Below are 16,078 nucleotides of genomic sequence, written 5' to 3'. Positions count from 1 at the left end.
ATATGAGTTCCTTTTTTGCATCCCCTAAAGAGGTTAGTCTCTAGAGAGAATTTATAAAAAGCATGATCCCAGGCCCTCTAGGAATTCCTTAGATGCCTCAAATCTCTTGGGGTTGGGGTGAGTGTCAAAGGTTACTTCATCTGACTTTTGTCCACTGCTTGCATCTCTTAGATGACCTCATCAGCTTCTCCCTGAATACATCCATGTTTGAGGTATTCACCACGATCCATGGCAGAGTGTTCCACCTTTGGACAGCTCTGTTGAATCAAAAGGTTTTCCTTTAATGGAACCAAATCCACCTCTCCATAGCTTCCAAACTTTGGTCCTGGCTAGTGAGTGCACCTAGCCAACTGCTGAGTCACTATTCCTAGGAAATAACCAGCCACTCAGGGAAATGGTTCATGGGCTAAAAATCTAAGTTTTGGGAAAGCACAAGGGAAAACCTACTATAGCAGAAAGGCTAGTAGGTAGAAAATGGATTGGACTTTTCTCATGGCCCTGAAAGGAAAGTCAGGTAACAGATTCAGCATGTGAAACACTGCAGGCAGCCCCTAAAAGTCCAGCTGTAATGACATCAGAAAAGGTACGGAATCCCAATGGAATGGAAAGAAGAGTAGGAGCCGTAGCCTTTGCTTTGTAAGAGTACACAACCTTAACAGGAGGATAAGAAGGAATGGAAGCAGTTGGAGAAACCTAAGCCTAGTTCCAGATTTAGCAGGACTTGCATGATGGGCAGCACCAGTCTCTGTGGGAGGAACTGGTCTTGTGGCCAAAGGCCTTGGCTTCTCCCTGGAACTTTCTACATCAAGTCTCTCCTGCTCATGCCTGGCTCAAACCTCTTTATGAAGACTCAAGCCAGCCCCACAATCCTGGAAGGGATGTTGGCTCAGAAACACAGAGGGAGTGTGGGACAGTCCCCCATTATGTGGGAAGAGTAAGAAAAAATGTGAAAAAGAAAACATCTCCCTTCCATATAAGGGAGGCAGCAATTCAACACAATAGGTTAAGGGGGACAGATGAAGGTAGGGGGGCTTGTCACCATGACAACAAGCCCAACAATGCTGAAAAATGGATTTTTTAATTTGTTTTTCTTTTCACCTGTCATTCTTCTCAATGCTGTCACTCTCTTCCCTCCCTCCTGGCAGAAGACAAGTTGTGACTTTTTCACTCCCACCAACAAGCTGCCTTGGTTTTGGGAGTACAGCTGCTATGGGATGGGAGGAGAATGGGGTCCTCCAGAAGGGTGCTCAGAAGACTCAGGTTCTATCTTTCTCCTCTTCATGGTAATAGCTGGGAAGTTTATAGCTTGCCGAGGAAACATCAACATAGCTGTTTATACAGAAGTCCATAGCTGTTTATACACATCCTCTTGCATGGACACTGTGGGCCAGAGAAGGAATCAGAGCTCCAGTCCCTAAATGGATTTTTAAGCCTGCCCCTGGATATCCCATCATTCTGAGAGTGAGTCAAAGAAACTCAGTAATGGCAACCAAACGGTAGGTTGCTGTCTTGGGCCTCCTTTGAAAAAACTAAAGTTAGTGTTATCAAAAATCAAATGGTGCCCATAAGGGAAACCATAAAACCTTGGCTAAATGTAAACTCCTCAACTATGTGAGCTAAGAAGACAGCAATAGCAGCCTTTCATTCCATATCTCATCAAAGTATGCCAGCTTTAGGCAGCTGTACTAAATCTACGTTTGCTTTCTGGTATTGGTAGTGATAGAGCCCAGGTGCCCCCTTGATTCCAGAGGACTTCCCTCATCCCTGCTACTGCAGAATTGTGTTGGCATAAGAAAGATGAGTGGCACTGTGAGTCCTGCAAGAGGTGGGAGTCTCCTTACCATCCGGCTACCCTATTTGTGTGGGATGTGTCCCCCAACATATTTACACTGCCATCTCTGTAAGCCAGAGACCTTCAGAAGTAAAAGATGCTCTCTCCACCTCCAGACACAGTGAAGCACTCAGTCCCTGGATGTTCCTTCTCCTTCTTCTTCATTTACATAGAATATGCCCCTCTCCCTACTTTCATATGAAGATCTGGCCCTACTTCCTTCCCAGGTATACCAGAAATAGACACCCCACCTTCTATGGCCAAGGAGGTAGACGCTTTTTCAGGGTTTTTTGAAGATAGCAACAACAACAACAAAAAAAAAGATGCTACCACTCCCTTATCCTTGAAGGCAATCCTCAACCGAGGTAAACTTGAAAAGACCATGAGGAAGAAAACAGAAACAATGTTGGTGACCAAGGAGGCAAGTTTCATTTCAGCTTTGAAAGGCTGATCGGTGTGTCAAGCCAGCAGGATCATTTCTTTCCTCCCAGATTCTTGTGTACCACCTTCCCCCAGACCTGTTCCCTATCCACTCCTTCTGAGCATCACTGTCAATCACTCTTTTTTAAGGTGTGAAGTGGTAACACATTAACATGCCTCTCCACCACACTCCTAGCCCTGTCCACACAGAAAAGTCAGGTTGGTTTTTCTGTTCCACACAGAAGAGTTTTATTGGAACTTCTACTAACCATAAATCCTCTAAGGACTCTGAAGAATTACTCTCCAGAAGCAGAATTACAGACCTCCTAAACACCAAACAGGGAGACATTTTGAGTGTTCTGAAAAATAATGCCAAGTGGGAATTTACTTGTTCAGCCAACTCTTCAACCAAGCACCAAACTCATTTTTGCACATATCCCTTATCAGGCCATTATACCAGAACAGGAGAAATTCTACCCCTTGGAATAATCATTTCCACTGCTTCCAAAGCCAGAATATGCCTTGCCAAGTGTAACCCATATTCAAGAGCCATCTGCTTTAGCAATACAGGAAGCCACCAAAGGGGTGTGCTTTAGATAATCCTACAGCTCTGCTAGCCAAGGCTGCTTCTAGGGAGGGAAGGCATGCTGCTATTTGCCAGCTGTGGTCCCCAAGCTCAGCCCTGCTGAATCCTGTACAATGCACCAAGTAGAACTAGGGCAGAGCCCACTGACTTAGTCAATAGCAAATCCCTTCCCACATATATAGATTCTAATAGGCAGATGTCAAAGAAATCCCTAGGGCAAGACATTTCACCCTTTGTGTGACTTGCCTCTCTCCCTATCTGCCCATGCAGAGACGTAAAAGCTATATCCTATCCAGTGCCACCAACTAACCAACCATGGTGTGTATCTGTGCCAGTTGAGGCATGCATTTCATTTTAATTTGATGAGAAACGTCTTGTACCTGAACAAACAATATAAACAAAGATGTTAGAGCCACCATGACATCTGGGGATGAGTATTCTCCCAAGATTTAAAGATGTTCACTTGCCTGTGTCAAGAATTTTATTGAGTAGTTTCCCCTGTCTCTGAGCATTACACCCACCATGGCCACCAGTTTCTTTCAGTTGTTCTTACCACCTGGTAACAGGCCCCAGTCTCCTCAGTCTCCCAGTTTTGAACCCAACTGGAGATAAAAGAATGCAGGGATAGTCTTACCAGACTGATGGTCTTTCTCAGGCTCCATAAAGTGAGCTCTGTCAACCCACTAGTGGAGATAGGTACTTGTCCCCTGGCCCTAGTAATTAAGCACTCTGTCCGCATTAGAACCAGTGTAAGATCTTTTATCACAGGCAGTAGAGATTTCTAAATTCAGCTACCTGCATCTGCCTATAACGTCTCTTAGCAAACACCTCCAACAGAAAAATGATACCAATTAAGCATAATCATTAGGATTTAATAGAGCCATTTTTCTATCTCAGGACTGTTTTACTGTTTCAAGCCCCCCAGTTTCCTTTGTCCCTAAACTGGGGCTCAGATCAGTATGTTAAAGGTATACATTGGTTGGTCTTTATTACATGTACAGTGGCTGCCTTATTAAACTGAAATTAAAGGCACATCGAGGGAAAAGATCATTTTAAATGCCAACTCAGAAAAACACTAGGAGACACAAACAACAAGCAAGGCTGAGGCTCTCTTTGCACAACAGAGGGGTCAGGGACAGGAACTGAGCTGAAAAGGAAGGTACATTTTTTTCTGAAAGAATAGGGTAAGCTCAAGGATGCAGGTTTTGATAGAAGCTGCCTTGAATTTCTTGTGGTGTCTCTTGCCTCAGAACAGGCATTGAGGAGGGAGGGAAATGCAATTATAAATTAAACACAATCAGGGTTGCTTTGGGATATTGTTACACACAAACACTTTTCCTAGGAATATTCAGCACTCTATCAATGAATAAAAAGCCTAACTATTTTAAAGGTTAAAAAGGGCAATGGGGTTGAGCGTATGTGTGTAAAAATGCTACTGCTTAGATGCTCTCTAGCCTTTTGGCTCACTTTGCTCTTTCCCCTCCCCCCTTCCCTCCTCCTCTTCCTAGGACAAGACGAGTGCTCTGAGCCTCAGCAATGTGGCAGGCGTGTTCTACATCCTGATCGGAGGACTTGGACTAGCCATGCTGGTTGCCTTAATTGAGTTCTGCTACAAATCCCGTAGCGAATCCAAGCGGATGAAGGTGGCATCGTCTCCCCAGGCCTTTTTCCTACCTTGTTCTGTGATATAGCTGGGTTTCCTGGGAGTCTTTGTATTAGAAAGGGTGGCGAGTGATAAGAGGTTGAGGTCAGTTTGAGGCAAGGGGCAGTAAGCTATGATGAGAAAGGTGACAAGAAAGGAGACGGCTATGAGAAAGGAAGGAAGATGAGGTGTGTCAGGGTAAAGATAGGTCTGGGAAACAACTGCATCAGCCAGAGATGGGGTGGTGAGATTAAAACAGAAGTTTATATGGGTAGTCAACATAATGTGAGGCAAGAGTGGTCATTAGAAAAGTAGATTCTCCCTGAGGCTGCATTAACAGAAGTATAGCTCCCAAAATAGGGAAGAAGTTGTCTACCATCTACAAAATAGATAATCTTGCCATGCTTGGTGAGTTAGGTCTTTTCTTAGCCACTGTACTGTGAGATAGATTTCAGCAAAGAGAATCATGCAGAGAGGATAAGCAGATCAGCTAGATGACCCCAAACTACATCAAAAACAGCTGATGGTAAATAATCAGAGAAGAGAATTATGGAGGATATGAAGGCTGTTTATAAAAATATGAAGACTTAAAAAAATATATGAAGGCCTTTCAGGTGGAAAAAATATAGGTTAGTTCTGTTGGGTCCCCAAGTGTACAACAAGAACTAATGACTAAAAGCTTTGGAGAACAGATGTTAACACAGTGAGATCTACTTTTCTCTCAAAGCTACCACAAAATGGGATGGACTATTCCAATAAATAGCAAGCATCCCATCCCTGGAGGTATACAAGTAGAGAATGGGTTAACTCTTGGGGAGCATATAGATTCTAGTACTCAAAGGGAGTTTGGAATAAATGACTTTCAAGACCCCTCACATTTCATCATTTAGTTTCAATATGAAAATATTTATGCAAGTGTGAATTATGTGAGCAACACCACAAGCAAGACATCATGATGGGACAGAGAGGACTGAGATGCAATCTATGACCTTCAGCACCTTCAACAACAACAAAAAAAAAATTGCCAGAAAAATTACTCAGTGAAGCAACTTATAGATAGGAAGGCTGATAGGAATACAGAGGAGGTGGGAATTAGAGAAGGCTTCTGGGACAAGACAAAAATTAAGAGGAAGGATGAGTGGGACTCAGACCAACAAAAGTGGAGAAACAGTCACTCTGAGCAATGTAACCTAGGCTGTGATGTTGGCTTGACTAGACTAAGAAGATTCATTGGTAGGATTTGCTCTCCTAGAACATGCCCTAAAAAGCCCAGATAAGCTCAGTACACCCACTGTAGAGTTTTGACCACAGCCTCCCGCCTAGCCTCTCCCTGCCTTGAGCCAACAGCCCTACACATAACCAGGGTCGCTCTCGGAGAAGACATTGCTGGACATTTGCTTCCCCTGTTTGGAAACTCTGTATTCAGTTCTGTACACAGAGAGTGGGAGTTGGAGGAGGAGGGCCTTCTGTCCTGGCATTCAGACCTTCTGTCCTGGCATTCAACATTTCCACATCATGGCTCCAGCCTACTTTCCCCTCCCAAGCAATCTGCTCTCCTTACATACTACGTACTCTAGCCACCCACTTCATGCTTCCCACCCCTGTGCCTTAATGCAGAATAATCTCTCTCCCTGTCTTCTGCCCATAGGGCCCATTTCAAAGGCGATGGAACTAAGAAACAATAACAAGGAATAATTAAGGGATGGTTGTATGATGGTATTTAGCCAGGGGACCTAGGAGCACATCATTCCTACCCTTAACCAGCTCATCAACTACCAGGTCTTCTCAGAAAGGACAAAGCAGAGCAAAAGCATAGGCCTCAGATCTAAAACCCAGGTAGACCTCCAAGAAGCTTGGCAAATACAACAAGGTCTCCTAGAACCTAAACAAAGATTTCTTGCCTATTCTATTCAAAACATAAATCTAAAAATTCTCCTATCTTACTTTCCAAAGTATGGAAAGGCAAAGAGTGGAACAGAAAAAGAGCTAGGTTGAACTACAACCTTTACAACTCCCTAAAACCTTCCATGTGGACCATGACCCAAACCGAGGACCCAGGATTAGCCCAGTACATATCACAGGAGTGCCCCCTCACTGCTCCCCCAGAACACAGTGCAGTGTGGTGGTCTAAAGGACAGGCTCAAAAAATAAAATAAATAAATAAATAAATAAATAAATAAATAAATAAATAAATAAATGACAGGCTCTAGAGACTGAGTATCTGAGCGTAAACCCTGCCTGCTCCATTTGTTAACTATATAATTTGGGACAAGTTCCAGTAGCTTTCTGACCCTCATTTTCTGTAAAATGGGGCTAGTGGCAGTACATATCTCATAAAATTGTCATGAGCATTATGTGAAAAATTGATATAAAGGGACTGGCAAAATGCTTGGGTCATGATGAGCTCTCAATAAATAACAATACTAACAATGATAACTAGAATATATAATATTTTCTGTTAATAACCAGCTACAGTCTTTTTCAGATTTTTCTTTTATTGCCACTCCTACATGTCCTAGGTTTTTTTGAGCTATATAGATTGTGAGTTCCTTAAGGTAAGAAGCTATACCTAATTTCTCTTTGGACATTTCACACACATAGGGTAATTATTAGTAAAATTAATATAGAATTGTACCCAGAAGAGAAAAATCTCCTGAAGCTGAGGTGACGCATGGGGGACAGAGTATTTGGGTAAGAACATACAACCACCAAAACTACCCAGCCTGAAAGCACAGACAACCTCATGCAAACTGGTTCTGGCCCCATCTGTGCTCATAAAATCTGATGAGAGCAGGCATCCACCAAGCATGAGGTGCCTAGACTTCTGGTCCTTCCTATGAGATTACCATGTCCAACCAATCATGGTCACTGTCAGGTAATAGTACCGGGGTGGCTAAAGACTGGGATCCTCTTAAAACTTGACAGTTGACTTTCACCACTGAAATCACAACATTCAGATCAAGACAAGAATACTTAGAGGAGGCCACTGAGTCAGGTCATAACTTCTTGGAGACATTCGTACCCTTCCATTGACAAAGATGCTGAATTTCTCAGAAGCCAACACCAGGATCTCTTAGAATCATTCATCCAAGCTCTTCCACCACAATCTTTTATAATTAATTCCATTGGTTGGTACAACTTCTGCCCAATTCACCAAGGCTCCTAACAGAATTTTTAATCTTCCAACTGCAGAAAAGATACTTTTACTGTCTTTATTAATCAGCCCAACTCCTAATTTTTGAAGATCCATCAACATCTCTCTAGTCCAAAGGAGAAAAGTAGAATACCATCCACCTGCCTCTCAGACTTCACAGCTTTACAATTTTCCTTATTTTTCTGTAATTAGCTTTCTCCAGAGGCAGTTAGCTTTTTACAGACATGGCCTCCACCACACGCAGAGGCCCATGTTGACAGTGTCATGGGCCTTTGGTGAGAACCTTCCCTCTTGTTCCTTATCTTGATCACAGTGTTTGGTGAACTTTTAAGGCCTTCAATCCTTACACATGGTTCAGAGCCAGCCCCCAATTTCTCAACAGTAGTCAAGGAGCCCTTCCCCACTGTTCATGGACGAGAGAAGGAGGAAAGGAAGGGGGTAGAAAAGAGGAAGAAGGAAGGAAGAGAAGGAGACATCTTTTTAGTAACCTCCATGTTCAAAGTGCTTTATATACATTTTCGTTGTTGTGCTTGAAGTTCTACAGATGAAGAAATAGGGGTTTGGAGAAGCGAAGTAGATTATCCTAGCAAGGTCACACAAGATAGGAGCTGGAGAAATAGAAATTGGACTTCCAATGCAGGAATAGATCATTCTGAGCACCTACCATGTGTCTCCTGCAGCGGTAGCCACAGTGCATAGACAAATAAGATGGAATCCTATCCTTAGGTTTTTCTGAGGGAGTTGTTGAGGCCACCCATGATACATAATCTTTTGCTTGTGTATTGTCGAGTCCCTTTCCCTTTTGACATGTCACATGAGCAAGACACACAGCAGGTGTCACAGGGACAATGGGAAGGCACCCTGGTGGTATTTCTTCCACAAAGATAAACTGAGCATCATTGTAAGCTACGCATTGCTCAGCACTGAGGACACAGTTAGGAACAAATCAGATCTAGCTTCTATTCTCAGGAAGCTACAAGTATTATGGGAAGACAGAAAATAAGCAAATATTTACATGTTCAATGAGTGTTTGAAGAAAAATGCTGGTGCTGTCAAGTCCTGATCAGGAAATAAGAGCTGAGACAGGTCACAGGGGTTTCCTTGAGAAACACACCAGCTGACTTGAAATGTGGAAGGAATTAACCAGGGGGAAAGAGTTGCCTACAAAGGATACACATGTGTTAGCAACCCAAAGACCAGAACTTTTGCCCAGAAATGGGAAGAAGTCTAGGTGACCAGGACACAGGAAGACTGCTGGAAGAAAACACATGAGAGCTGGGGACTCAGGGAGGGACTTCAGACAACCACACTATTAAGGTAGAATCTAAATGGTCATATAGTAGCAAAAATATATAGCCTAAGACACACTCCAGATTGAAGTCTCAGATCCTCTGTGCCACTCCTCTGCCTGGGGAAACAGACCAGAGTTGAGTCCTTGGCTGGTATTAAATATAACCAGGGTCTTTATTATTGCCCACTTTGTTCCCTGTGGAAAATAATTGTATGTATGACATGAGCTATGGTTAAGCCACAGCAGCTGAGGCTTTGCACATTTTTTTGGAATTATCAAACAGCGGAGAGACTTGGTAATGCAGAGGTGCATCCTCCACAGCATGCGGTCACTCTGACTCTTAGCACACATACTAGTAGGAGGTCATCACTGAGATTTGAGCTTTTATTAGAGTGTTCCAGGATGTGTGAAGGCTGGGGAAACTATTCTTGGAAAAGCAAGTGGCTGAGAAGTTTAGGATATAATCACAGTTAGAGAAATGAGACTCTGAAAAGAGGCAACTTGGGGGGCTTTGACTCTGGACTTTTCACTCATGCTTTTCTTCCTGAACATCAGCTTCAAACACATCTGTAAGAATGGCTGGTATATCAAGGCTGATAAGGGAGAACTGCACTTCCCAAAGGTACAGTTAGGAGGTCATCCACTTTGACATTAGGTGACAGATAACTACAACCTTAAGTCAGCCAATCATAAGTCCTTAGTTTCTCTGTAAAGCGAAGAATATAAACTAGATCAGTGTATTTCAACCTTGCTTGCATATTAGAATCACCTGAAGAGTTTTCAAAAATCGAGATGTCCAGGCCACACACCACACCTAATAAATTAACATCTTGGAGGGTATGTCTTGGGCATCAGTGGTTTTTCCCCAAAACTCCCCAGATAACTGCAGTGTGCAGTCAAATTCAGAACTAATGATCTAGTCATTTTTAGCACAGCTTTCCATTCCCTAGTTTTGACTCTATTCACCTCTTCTCCTGAAAACCCATAAATGTATTAGAAAGAAGGCAGTAAGAAGGCTGCACTCACTATCAATAGGAGTATGAAGTCATTGACCTTGGAGAAGCTCTCAGCTTCCTGAAAAACTACTTCCAAGTGGTGTGAACATTGAAGGTTTTAGCTACATGCCCTGCTAAGTTATCTCAGACTTCGGTAGGCACCAATATTGATTATGCCACCAATCTTCTCCTTTAAGATAAATTCATCAAATACCACCTTCAATGGAATGTGTGAGGCCTTTTAAAAATCAAAGACCAGGATGATCTTTATAAACTTTAAACTTTATTTTTTAATTACTGGGATGTGGCAGAGAAAAATCATAGAAGATAAACATTCCAAGCTAATCCATAGAAGGTTCCATACTTCTCACACACACACACACACACACACACACACACACAAATAAGCTTAAGTGAGAACAAGTAACTATTAATTCCTTGGGTTTTCTTTTCACATTTCCCCTTTAGAGCATCACAGTCATATTTATTTGGCCTTCACTTAGAAGAATGCAATCGAGGTCACACTTCCTCTTAAGTGGAGGACAATCAAAACAATGTAAATAAACCAAGTCTGGAGGTTTGAGGAGGAAGCAGAACCAATATGGGTAGAGTATCCTTTGGGGCATATTTGTCTGAATAAGGGATTTTAAAAAGAACAAACACCTAAAAGCATTATCAGAATCACCAGTAATAAGACTCTCAGCATAGTATAGTAGAAACAATTAGGTCAAACTCCTGTTTATGTCTTTTGGCCACCAGAGATTGACTGACATCTCTGATGGTTAAAATCATGGCAATATGCAGAGGAGAAAGCTCATAAACTCTTTAAGGAGGGTCCTAGATGGCTGGCTTTTGTTAAAATACAAATTTAAGAATATCTATTAAGCATTTAACTATATGCTGGACACTATGGGAGATAGCTACAGATGGGAAGAAATGAACCTAGCCCTCCTCCAGACAGCTCTCTTAAAGAACACAAAACCTACATACCAGAAGCAGAGCCATTACAAAAGCATGTATAATGTAGGAGTACTAGGCTGGGTCATAGGGGTGGTGGGGGAAAATACTTACTGGTACAATCTAGGATGGCTTCAAGAAGGAGAGAACAGAATGAGCCTTGAAGAATTGGTAGTATTGGTCTCGTCTCAGAAAACTCTCAACTCATAGATAATTCTTCTTTATGTTGATTCCCAAGAAACCAACCCTCACTTCAAAAATTCTATGAGTATCTCTTAATGGTAAGTTAGAAATGAGAGGAAAGGAGAAGAGTTTGGATTTCATGTCATGAAGCTTCTATCTCCAAAGGAACTCAGAACAGAACCCTTCCTCTTATCTAAAAAGATATGATTCTAATTTCAGGTTGTGGTCTTGAATATTCCACCTCACCCATCTGATCCCAGAGTGATCACTGGAATCCTTTTCATACCTAGAATTTTAATATTCTGGAAATCACAAGCTTAGTAGCACTGATTTGATGTGTCAGTCTGGAAGTCAGGTTATATGTGCTGATGGGACGAAGTTGACATGCAGATAATGATCTTTGGAATGTATTCTCATTTTCTTTAGCACATGCTTCTTTCCAATTACATTTTTACAATTATTCAAATAAGTCCTACATTCCCATAATACATGCTACTAGAGGTAGGATAGGATTTTTCCTGAAGTAAATCAAAGGTAATTTTAAATTTTAACTCAACAATAACACGCTCCTTTAAAAAAATTTTTTTAATAATTTTTTAAAAAAATAATTTTTCATGCAGTAGCACTGTTCTTGCTAATAAAATCTGCAGCTGCACAGATAATCACATTTTATAAACATGGAGATTTAAAAAGTCTAGAGAGATAAGGAGTTATGCACAAGGTCAAATAACTAGTTGATGTCAGAACCAGAACTAAAATTGAAAGTTTCCCAAACCCCTTTCCACAACTTTTCCACTTGGTCATGTTGCTACATTTATTATCATTAATACTACCATGGAAATACTTCATTTTCAGAAATCACAAAATCTATAAAAGCTAGAAAGGATCTAGTGACCACCCAGTCCAACACACCTCATTGCATAGAGAGAACAAGAAGTCCAAAGAGATCAGATTTGTTCAGATCCTCACAGCAGTTTTGTGAGTTTGCAGGAAGCCAAGGTTAGCATTCCAGAAAAGGAAAAAAGTTGGATGGGGAAGATATGTGGGGTGAGATTTTAAGGCCAGCATTGACTCATTCTCCTTGCCAATCACTGCCAAGGACCTGGGGAAGAACCCCCGGTCCTCCTGAAAAGGGTTTCTGTTTGATCCCACAGCAATCCATCAATGAAGCCATACGGACATCGACGCTCCCACGTAACAGTGGGGCAGGAACCAGCGGTGGCGGTAGTGGAGAAAACGGCCGGGTAGTCAGCCACGACTTCCCCAAGTCCATGCAGTCAATTCCCTGCATGAGCCACAGTTCAGGGATGCCCTTGGGAGCCACGGGATTGTAACTGGAGCAGACGGAGACCCCTTGGGGAGCATGCTCAAGCTCCCCCAGTTCCATCCCAAACCCTTCAGTGCCAAAAACAATAAAATGAAACGCAACCGCCACCAACCACCATGACCACAAGGAAGATGATTCAACAGATTTTCCTGAAGAATTGAAAAATCATTTTGCCGTCCCTTTTCCTTTTTTGATGTTCTTTCACATTTTTCCATTTGCTAAGTGAGGATGATAAACAACACTGCACTGCAATAAGGGAAGAATACCCTGTCTAATAGAGCCTGTGTCTCTGAAATGGAGTTACAGGAACATTAATGAGGAAACTGTACTGTTTTCTTTTATTCGGTTGCTAATGTCTTAGTGTGTGCAATATTTTTTTTTCTTACTAACATCCATGGTTTGCAGGTTCTGTTAGGCCCCTTCCTTCTCCTGGCTTCTTACTTCCAACTCCCTACCCATGTCTCTTCAGTTTTCAGATTGGAGATTAAAGATCCGGTCCACCATACAAGCAAGCAAAAGGAAAAAAGCAACCTTCAAACTAAGTCACCATTGGAGCTCTCTCAGTTACCCTCCATTCCTTGGCCCCAAGCCATGGATGAGGACGGATGTTGTTGGAGGAGTAGACTGCCTTCCCCCAGAAAGGGCGCTTCACTGATGTAGCTGAGAATATGTGTGATAAGCAATTCAGGCCAAAGGGTGGTGGAAAGGGCAAAGGCAGGTGTGCAGTCAAAGAAGGACTCAAGAAGCTATTACTGGAGGCTCAGAGAAAGCTTCCTTTAATGTGTAACAGCCATCCCATAGGCTTTAGGTGGAATGGTATGTGTCCTCACAGAGTCAACTTCAGTGCTAAGAAGTATGTCTTTCTGCTATGCTCAAGCCCAAAGGCACTCTGGTGGCTGAATTGGCCTCCTGAACCAAGTACAGCCTTGGGAATAGCTGACAGCCAGGAAGATATTGCCCATGATTCTCACTTTTCATTTGCTTGACATCTGAGCAGGAACCCCACTGTGGAGTAGACTCTCTCTGGAGCCTCTGATACAGGGGAAAAGGCTATGCAAACTAAGTACAAAAGAAAAGGATGGAAGAATTTTGGAAGAGAAAGCATCATGGAAACCCACAAACAAGAGAACCTTTCATGATGCGTCCTGTCCTAGGATTAAGAAACCAAATATGAAGCTTAGGGTTTTGCTGACCTGGAGAACTTGGATTTTTATGTCCATTTAAAAGTGGGGTTTTTTTTAGCATGTGGCCAGGTAATATGCTGTCACTTTAGAAAGTAAAATGCCCAAGGATGAATAACTTTAAGGAAGATAGGGAGATGAATTAAGTTGGTAATGACATTGGGGTACCTTCAGATCTGACCCCAACTTCTAACCTAAGAAGGCTGGCCTTCCCCCTGGCTAACTCAGAATGAGGATGTATTATTCCAATGACCAGACTCAAATGCCCATGTTTGTGACTATAAAGTTGAACTAAAGCAAGATTGGAGAAGTGACAGGGTTCATGGAGAGAAGCCCAGGGTGACTACAACTTTAGTTGGGAGCAGGGTTCCTGGCATATAGCTTTTGTGGAGATCCCAGCTCTCATTCTTGGTGCAATTGGCTTCCAGCTGTCCAGCAGCCACTCTCCTAGGTGCATGATTCAGTGCGTGCCATGTGTCTTTAGCTTTTATTGATAACCATGTTCTGGCTTGTTTCCTTACCCCCTACTTCTATCCAGTCTTCTCTGCTGGGGGTTATCATTAGCAACTGAAAAACTAAAGTTTTGGGAGCCTACCAACAAGTAGGTTCAGCATGATTGGCTTCATCTGTGGATCCTCTCAGTGGATACCCACCATCTCTATGTCTCTCCCATTCTCCTATTATCAGCCGTAGCAAAGAACCATCCCCAAATCAAACTCTTCACCCTTTCAACTCAAGTGCTGTCCAATCAAGTGCTGTCCAATCTCTCACGTGTCAATGTGGGCATGGTACGTGGAGCAGGACCATCAAGATGGATTTTTACTTTTCACTATTGCCAGCTGATATCCTCCCCATCCTCTTCTGCCCTCCCACCGGATTTTTTTCAGCCCTTAGCCTACCACTGCAGAATCTGTTATGACCCACCATTGGGGAGTGCATTTCAGAGCAGGTGGAACTAACCCTCTTACTATCAATATGCTTCAAAGACCTTTTGCCTTTGGTAAGATGCCTCTCCAGCCACTGAGCTCACCAGTAACATGATCTGAGTGGGAGAGATCATCTAAGCTAACAATGAGGGTCTACGTTGTGTGGGGGTCCAAGACTCCAGAGGAAGATGCTTTTTATCAATGGAGGGGTGACGGGGAAAACAAAAGCAAGAAAAAAAGTTAACTTGTATTATGTATTTTTACTACACTTTTCTTAAAAATAGAGCAATGGGAAAACTCTGAAAGAGATTGACATTTTTCTCAACAGGAATCCATACTTAACAGTTCTGGCTTTCATTAAATTTTGCTCTTTGGTACCTGGGCCTTTTATTTAACATCTATATTTGTTTTAATTCTCTTAGCAGATGTGTGAAAGGATTTTTGCTTGATCAAACACTAAATATTTTTTTGGTTCTGTTTTTCTTTCAAGTAGCCAGGGGTTTTTTCTTTTGGTATTTGCATAAAATGAAAATATCACCGAGAATTAAATCACTGTGGATCCATTACCTACTTTTCATATTTGTCCATTCCATTTTTGTGCCATTTCTGAAGTCAGAGCTCTAGAGGCTATGTTATTTCCTTTTGCTAAACCTAGGACTAGTACATTTTTAATGGTAATCACCATTCCTGATTCACGAACAGCTCTCAAGTCATTTCAGCTGAACTAGTTTACACGGAGTTATTCATTCAAATAGGATAACCAAAGGTGGGGGGAATGGGGGCAGGGAGAGCATGTGATAATGGTTTTCAAAGGCCACAGTTCCAACTAAATTGGGGGCAGGGTTTGACATACAATGGTCACAGTACTAGAGAACTGGATGGCTCACAGGATTGGTCTTCCAGACACCCCGAAACTGGAGCCGAGAATATCTTTAAGGGGCAGAATCACAACCAAAACCAATTTAAACCATGTTTAAAAACATATATCTTGGTCCCAGGTGACATTACCCCTCATTCTTGTCTGAAAGTTCTTCTTTCACTCCATCAAGATGGGCTTTCTATAAAGGACCTAACGTTTATTGACATTTAGATACTGATAATTAAGAACAATTTCAAGTGTTTTCTTTCCCAAGAAATTTTGCAGATTAACAGAAGTCAGAGGCCTAAAATAAATGAACAAAGTTCTAATTGTGGCATTTCAGGGAGTAACTACCATCTCTATGGTAAAGGGTTGAGGGAAGAGGAAGAAGGTAGTAGATTTGTGTGAAGCTCCAGCCACCAGCTCCAGGTGTTTGGACCCACCTGCAGTCACCTCTAACACCTAAGGTGCCTCTGAATGAAGAAACACTTTAACAGTAGTTGACAGATGGAGAAAACTCATCTCTGTCACCTTACTTTCAAATAGTTAGGATAATGATCATAATGGCTTTAAGAGCACAGGTTACCATGTATTGACCACTTACTATGTTAAACGCACCTTATACCTTCTAGATCATGACAGTGGCCCTCTAAGATAGGGCGTTATGGAGGAGAAATTCAGACTTTAAAAAGATGACATAACTTGTTCATACTCTTGGAAATGACA

General features: G+C 42.2%; 1 protein-coding gene across 4 annotated transcripts in view; it reads left to right on the top strand.

The window, feature by feature from the left end:
- Positions 1–15,059, top strand: part of GRIA1 (glutamate ionotropic receptor AMPA type subunit 1) — a 307,919-nt gene extending 292,860 nt beyond the window's left edge. For all 4 annotated transcript variants that reach the window (XM_035715647.2, XM_025434094.3, XM_025434095.3 and 1 more), the window contains 2 exons: positions 4,346–4,480; positions 12,193–15,059. In XM_035715647.2, coding sequence (XP_035571540.1) covers positions 4,346–4,480; positions 12,193–12,393 — 336 coding nt within the window. In that variant the 3' untranslated portion in view covers positions 12,394–15,059. The remainder of the gene's footprint in view (positions 1–4,345; positions 4,481–12,192) is intronic.
- Positions 15,060–16,078: the final 1,019 nt, after the last annotated feature.

Source organism: Canis lupus, chromosome 4, assembly GCF_003254725.2.
Source record: "Canis lupus dingo isolate Sandy chromosome 4, ASM325472v2, whole genome shotgun sequence".
Taxonomy (NCBI): domain Eukaryota; kingdom Metazoa; phylum Chordata; class Mammalia; order Carnivora; family Canidae; genus Canis; species Canis lupus.
The sequence above is the reverse complement of the archived record's forward strand: the minus strand, read 5'-3'. Positions and strand labels throughout refer to the sequence as shown.